The sequence below is a fragment of the Ceratotherium simum genome, chromosome 16 (genome assembly GCF_057802395.1).
Source record: "Ceratotherium simum simum isolate JZ-2026a chromosome 16, ASM5780239v1, whole genome shotgun sequence".
NCBI classification, from domain to species: domain Eukaryota; kingdom Metazoa; phylum Chordata; class Mammalia; order Perissodactyla; family Rhinocerotidae; genus Ceratotherium; species Ceratotherium simum.
Window position 1 is genome coordinate 20,991,732 of NC_141915.1, and position 7,009 is coordinate 20,998,740.

General features: G+C 34.1%; 1 protein-coding gene across 2 annotated transcripts in view; it reads left to right on the top strand.

Moving 5' to 3' along the window:
* SUZ12 (SUZ12 polycomb repressive complex 2 subunit) overlaps positions 1-4,144 on the top strand; it is a 40,888-nt gene extending 36,744 nt beyond the window's left edge. For both annotated transcript variants that reach the window (XM_004441906.3, XM_014796385.2), the window contains 2 exons: positions 29-108; positions 1,801-4,144. In XM_004441906.3, coding sequence (XP_004441963.1) covers positions 29-108; positions 1,801-2,146 — 426 coding nt within the window. In that variant the 3' untranslated portion in view covers positions 2,147-4,144. The remainder of the gene's footprint in view (positions 1-28; positions 109-1,800) is intronic.
* Positions 4,145-7,009: the final 2,865 nt, after the last annotated feature.

Genomic DNA, 7,009 nt, shown 5'->3' on the forward strand with positions numbered 1-7,009 from the left:
TATTTTTTCTTTTTTTTTTTTTCTTTAGCAAATTGAGGAATTTTCTGATGTTAATGAAGGAGAGAAAGAAGTGATGAAACTATGGAATCTCCATGTCATGAAGCATGGGTAGGGTATTTCTAAATTTAAATCTTCCATTTCCTTTATGTTCTTTTTGCTGCTTCACATTCTATAAATCTACCTGTGTTAGAATCGTATTTAAAATTCTGTTAATTTAGATGAAGTGTGACCTAAATGTTATCCTAATCCAAAGTATTATAATTGCAGAAAGAAAAATGGTGATGTTCAAAGAATGTGCAAGGAAAGGTGCTAGCTCCGTCTAATAGTGGGTTTTTATTTTTGATGTCTTTTTTTTTTTATGACCCAGTTTTCATTCTTTTTATTGCCAGGGAATACAAAAATAATATGCTATGTGCTACATGCCTGGAAATCCTGAAAATTACTTATCACAGTAACTACCACAATTTTTTTTAATTGCTTAATTATTCAGAATAAAATATAAGTAGCTTTTCTGATTTCTTATTACCATTTCATAGAGGTCAAGGTAGAACAATCCTTATTTCTTGTGCCTTTGTGGCTAAAAGTAGGTTCCAGAGCATTGTTTTTCATGCAGATCTGCCTCCTTCCCTGTGTGAACTATTTACCTGTCAATACATATACTTTTCTTTTCTACCTTCATTATTATTAGATCCTCATTTAAGGCTTTCTTTTATAGCATAAGCATCCAAGATTTTTTCATTTATAGATATGTAAAATAAATGGGAGGGGACACTTGTTTCTTTACTCTTGGAGAGTGAAGAGGTGTTGGTGCATAAGTTCTAGTCCAGATGTCTGGGTATGCGTGGCTCATTAAGTGCCTTGAGCTAAGAGTAGTCTTCACATTTTTAGTGGGTTGTAAAAAAGAAAAAAGAGGAAAATGACGGAGATCATATATGGCTTGCAAAGCCTTTTACAGAAAATGTTCACCTGGTCCCTGGTCTAGTCATTAAAAGTCAGTTATGAGTAAAGTATGTATGTGGAGGCTTGGGTTAAATATGTTTTTCCTTTTGTCTTGATATGCTAGTTTCAAGATAGAATTTTAGTCACATTACTTCGAGTTTCATTTTAATTCCTTGATCCAGATCTGTTGGCATAACAACTGTTGAGGTTCGTTACGTACTGGCATTATACAGTGGCAAATAGTTGGGTAAACTATTTGGGTTTCTGAAAATCTGCAGGCAGGCCGTATGGACTCTGTTGGACTTGCAGTTTCAGTGGGTAACTGAGCAGCCATTCTCCTATTTGGTTTAATTTGGTTCTCTCAAATTTTATTCATTGTATATGCACCCTACTCACTTTCCACCAACACAACCATGCTGTACCACATTTGTTGTGACATCTTCATTTTTTCAAAGGTTTACCATGAGCTGAAAATGTAGAGAAACACTGCTTCTGAAATAGGAAAGTATTGTCAAGATCACGAGAGAGAATAAAAGGGATAGTTAGGGTGTATATAAAGAGTTAATGAAAATTGTGCTGGCAAGAGAAAATATTTTGTACTTTAATACTGCTGTATGTAATTTCATTAGGAAAAACAGAAATGGCATCTATTTAAGCTCTGGTTAAGTTAAATCTCTTTAAATTTCTAAAATGGTAAGCTCATTCAGGTGATTGAGTCTCAGATTCACTATTTACTGCTTGTTAAATCATCACTTAATGGATTTGGGTATAGTCTTATTGGTTGTATAACGGTTATCACTTTGCATTTGACAAGAGTGCTTTGTATTGCTGTTGATGTTTTGTGTTGTTTTTATTAAATAGGTTTATTGCTGACAATCAAATGAATCATGCCTGTATGCTGTTTGTAGAAAACTATGGACAGAAAATAATTAAGAAGAATTTATGTCGAAACTTCATGCTTCATCTAGTCAGCATGCATGACTTTAATCTTATTAGCATAATGTCAATAGATAAAGCTGTTACCAAGCTCCGTGAAATGCAGCAAAAATTAGAAAAAGGAGAATCTGCTTCCCCTGCAAATGAAGAAATCATTGAAGAACAAAATGGGACAGCAAATGGATTTAGTGAAATTAACTCAAAAGAGAAAGCTTTGGAAATAGATGGTGTCTCAGGGGTTTCTAAACAGAGCAAAAAACAAAAACTCTGAAAAGAAAAGGCCTAACCCCATGTTACGGACAAACACTGAAATTGCATTCTAGGGAATTCAGCCTCTAGGAAGAGTTTTGTTTTTGTTTTTAATCATAGGTTCCAAACAGGCACTGTTAGATGAAGTAAATGATTTCAACAAGGATATTTTTATCAGGGTTCTACTTCACTTCATTATGCAGCATTACATGTATATCAGTTTTATTGATGTCATTAAAACATTCTCTAGTTTGAGCATGAAAAGCAATACTTCAAAGAAAGTATTTTTAACTTCAACAATTGTCTTATGAAATATATTGAATTGATAATCTGGAAGTTATTTCATATACTTAAATTATAATGTTTTTTGCATTTGTGACTGGCTGTTTTTCTACTTTGTAATTGTGAGACATTTTCTTGGGGAGGGAAAATTGGAATGTGAGTCCTTTTTTTAAAGATTGAAGATTTTTGTGAAATTATGTTGCTTTATTATTTGCAGTCAAACCTTGATCCTTGTTTTTGAAATCATTTATCAATTTGGAATGAAAAATTACAACGTAAGATATTTTACATTATATATTACAATTTTAAAATAGCACTTCTTCATCTTAGGCCTGTTTGAGATGATGTTAATTTTTCAAATTGTCGACAGTGAAATGTCACGTTGGTTTATAAGGTTACTGACCATTTGTTTTTATGTGGATAATTTTAGTGCATTGCTCACCCAGTATATTTTTTTAAACTTGAACATTTTGCTGTTTTTGTTTTGTTTTATCAATTAGGTAATCACATGGAAAATTCAGCTGTCCACATCTTTTCATTAGGATTGTAAACCAAGGGAAGAATGAGTTTGAGATTTTAAGATGCCACTTTTGAGGGAAGAAATGTTCTATAAAAATGAACCAGAAAATGTTGTAACTTTTTTTCTTTGCAAGGATGTCTTTGTAATGTATTTCATAATTAGAATATCCAATACAGATAAGCTGACTTGAATCGTTTTGAGCAATTTTGCCCTGTGTTATGTGTTTTATGCACATATTTGCAGTTGGATTTTCTCCAACAGAAAGTGGTTTCACTACTGGCACATTAACAAGCACCAATAGATTTTTATTCCAACTCCAAGCACTGTGGTTGAGTAACATCACCTCAATTTTTTATTATCCTTAAAGATAATTGCATTTTCATATTCTTTATTTATAAAGGATCAATGCTGCTGTAAATACAGGTATTTTTAATTTTTTTATTTCATTCCACCACCATCAGATGCAGTTCCCTATTTTGTTTAATGAAGGGATATATAAGCTTTCTAATGGTGTCTTCAGAAATTTATAAAATGTAAATACTGATTTGATTGGTCTTTAAGATGTGTTTAACTGTGAGGCTATTTAACTAATAGTGTGGATGTGATTTGTCATCCAGTATTAAGTTCTTAGTCATTGATTTTTGTGTTAAAAAATAGGAAAGAGGGAAACTGCAGCTTTCATTACAGACTCCTTGATTGGTGAGCTCTCCAAATGAAGAGTTACAGTCAACTCTGATCATGCCTCTGGATAGTGGACCTCGAGCATTTCTCTCGGGCTTTAATTTGCTAAAGCTGTGCACATATGTAAAAAAAATAGATTATTTTAGGGGAGAAGTAGGTGTAGAATTATTGCTTATGTCATTTCTTAAGCAGTTATGCTCTTAATGCTTAAAAGAAGGCTAGCATTGTTTGCACAAAAAGTTGGTGATTCCCTCCCCCAAATAGTAATGAAATTACTTCTGTTGAGTAAACTTTTTATGTCATCTTATAATAAAAGCTGAAAAAAATCCCTTTGTTTCTATTTATAAAAAAAAAATGCTTTTCTATATGTACCCTTGATAAGAGATTTTGAAGAAATCATGTAAGATGATAAAGCATTTGAATGGTACAGTAGATGTAAAAAAAAAATTCAGTTTAAAAGAACGTTTGTTTTTACATTAAATGTTTATTTGAAATCAAATGATTTTGTACATAAAGTTCAATAATATAAAAGCTGTATTCTGTTTTGTTTTTGTTTTTTATGATTGTGCATTGTTAATGCGTGCAATAAAATTTTGGCTTGGCTAGGATAGTTAAGGATCCAGAAAAAGTACACCCATCGGTCAGAGCTAATCAGAAATTAAGAAGAAAATTCATGTGAAATCCTGTTTTCAGTTTTAGTAACATCAGTTGCAACTAGTATGTTATATTATTTAATGGTAATAACAAAAAATATTTTTAAACTTATAGTTCAGAGGAATGTCAATATTAGTTAACCTAATAGCTACACATCTTTGGTTATAGATTTTTTCTTTTTCCTTTTTAATGAAAAAGAATTTATCTTGGCCTTCAGAAAGCTCTTAGACTAGAGTGGGATATGAATGATAACTATAAAGTAAAACAGTATAGTGTATAATAAAATTATATACTGCATTCTGCAAGGTCAGTAGTTGAAGTTAACTCTAGAAGAGTTGGGGAAAACTTGACAGAAGAGTTGACAGTTCAGCTGTTGTTTCATTTATTAGTAATAGTTTGTTGCCTGTACAAGTTAATTTGAATTGAGGGCCCGTCTATGCTTCCAAAGTTCACTATGTGCATTTCTTTTAAGCACTCACTGCCTCTTCATTAGACTCTAAGGCAATCTGACTGACCTTAGTACTGCCTAATGGTTGTAGTTGGTGCTCAGGTATTTGGTAACATGAACTGAGGGCTTTACAAGCCAGGCTAAGGGTTTGGGTTCCTAAGGCAATAGGAAGTATTTGGAGATTCGTTGCACAGATATGACACAAACCAATTTGTGTTTCAGGTGAGCCAGGGCTTTAAGAATTTGGGAGGGGAGATGTTCTACATAGGGCTAATCACTAGGAGGCTACTGTAATCGTCCAGGTGAAATATCCAACCACTAGAACACTGCCTGTTGTGAAGTAAGTGCCCAAGAAGTAATCACTGACTGGTGTTGCAGTATAAAGGAATGAAAATGAACTAATTAATAAAAGCCGAGAGAGTCGAGTTTCAAAAAGGAAGCAGCAGTCCGATAACACACACACAAAATGAAAAAGCTGGCAATTTCAAGGGAGTTAGGTGATAGAAAACAGGTTTAATGAGTTTAGTAAATGGAAAATGAGTTGAAGTTTATCATGAAGAGCATGTGAAAGATTGGGCACGAGGGAGATAGTCAAAGAATTTTGGGGAGAGTGGATGGGAACGTTGAGCATGATTGTGGACTGAGGAAGAGACAGAAAAGACCAAAGCTACAAGTTACCAGAAAAAGGAAGGGATGAGATCAAGAACACAGATGGATGCAGTTTGTTAATAAAACTCTTGGCAAGAAATAGGGAAACGGGCACTTGACATTTCTGGTGGGAAAATAAATTGGAACCACTGGAGAGAGTAATCTAGTGCTCTCTATTACAATCACAATGCATTTAACCTTTGCCCTAACAATTCCATCTTTAGGAATTTCTCTTACAGATAAACTGAAACGTGTAAAATGACAAATTGTTGCCACTGTTAAATAGCAGATTAGACAAGTCATCAGTAGAGGACTGGTTAAATAAGTTATCATACATCCTTATATCTCTTCAGTAGATTTATGGCTTGTTTCTCCAGAGAAAGTAAGTAGAATACTATGCAGCCATAAAAAGATCAGGAAGGTTTTTTTTGTGAACCAAGGTGGAACAAATGCCAAGATATAACTTAAAAGGTACAGAATAGTTTCTAGTGTGCTTCCATTTTTTTTTAAAGTTGAAAAATTAATATGTGCCCTATTTGCTTGGGTAATAGAATATGTCTAAAAAGGATACAAAGAAACAACTGCTTTCAGGGAAGATAGAGAGAAGGATGGATGAGAAGAAGGCTTTTCACTGCCATTTTTGAAATATCTAAATGTACTGCTTATTATTTTTGTAGTTCTTATATATTTAAAAATCAAATCTAAAAAATAGAAAAGGGAGTTCAAGAAGAGAGATGATTTCTCATTGGGAACCAGGTAGAATGGATAAGTGCCTGGCACAGAACTTGGAACACAGTAAATTTGTATTAAAATAAGTAAAAAAGGAAGTTCATTGTCAAAAATAGTTTCTAAAACACTCAATGTATATTTTCTGTTAATCTAAATAGTATGCTGCTCCTAGAAAAGTGGAAATACATGAGGTTTTGTTAATTATACTAAGAACCATATTAAAGCAGAGACCTTATCATTAATAGTTTCCAGTTGTTGACAGTGAAAATCGTATTCTTCCTCCCTAATCTGACTTCATCTATCTTTCCAGTCTTACCTCTCATGTATGCCTTCTCCCCTCCAACCAAGTGGAGGACTAGGGCACAGCAGAACCTACGTACACACCGTGCACTCTGGTGTTCGCAGGATGTAGTCTACGATCCAACTTCCGCAGCATCTTCTGTTCCTATGTACTACTTCCTACAAGTGTAAAGTTGATTTTTAAGGGATAAAAATTCACTCAACTATGTTCTTAGACAAACATTGTTACTTAAATGTCACATGGGATGAATCACTTTATGAAGCTGGTTTTAGAGAACAGAGTTGATGCCTCCTGGGCTACTCTATTTTACACCTATTGTCTTTCCCATTTCTGGCTACCATCCCATCCACATGGCAAAGCTTTAACCAGGGACCACCTGCAGGCACACCATCTCCTGGAATCATATTTGTGTCCAAGCTACCCCATCCTTTTTCAGAACCCAAATAGCTTCTACCTACTTTTCCAGCATGCTACCACCAGCAGCCATTCTTTCATTCACCTATTGAATATGTGCCAGCACTTGTCCCAAGCACTGGGGATGAGAAGTCAAGTAAGACTCAGATCCTGTTGCAAGGATCCTCCCAGGCTTCATGGGTCAAAACTGCAGTCACTTGACTTCTTC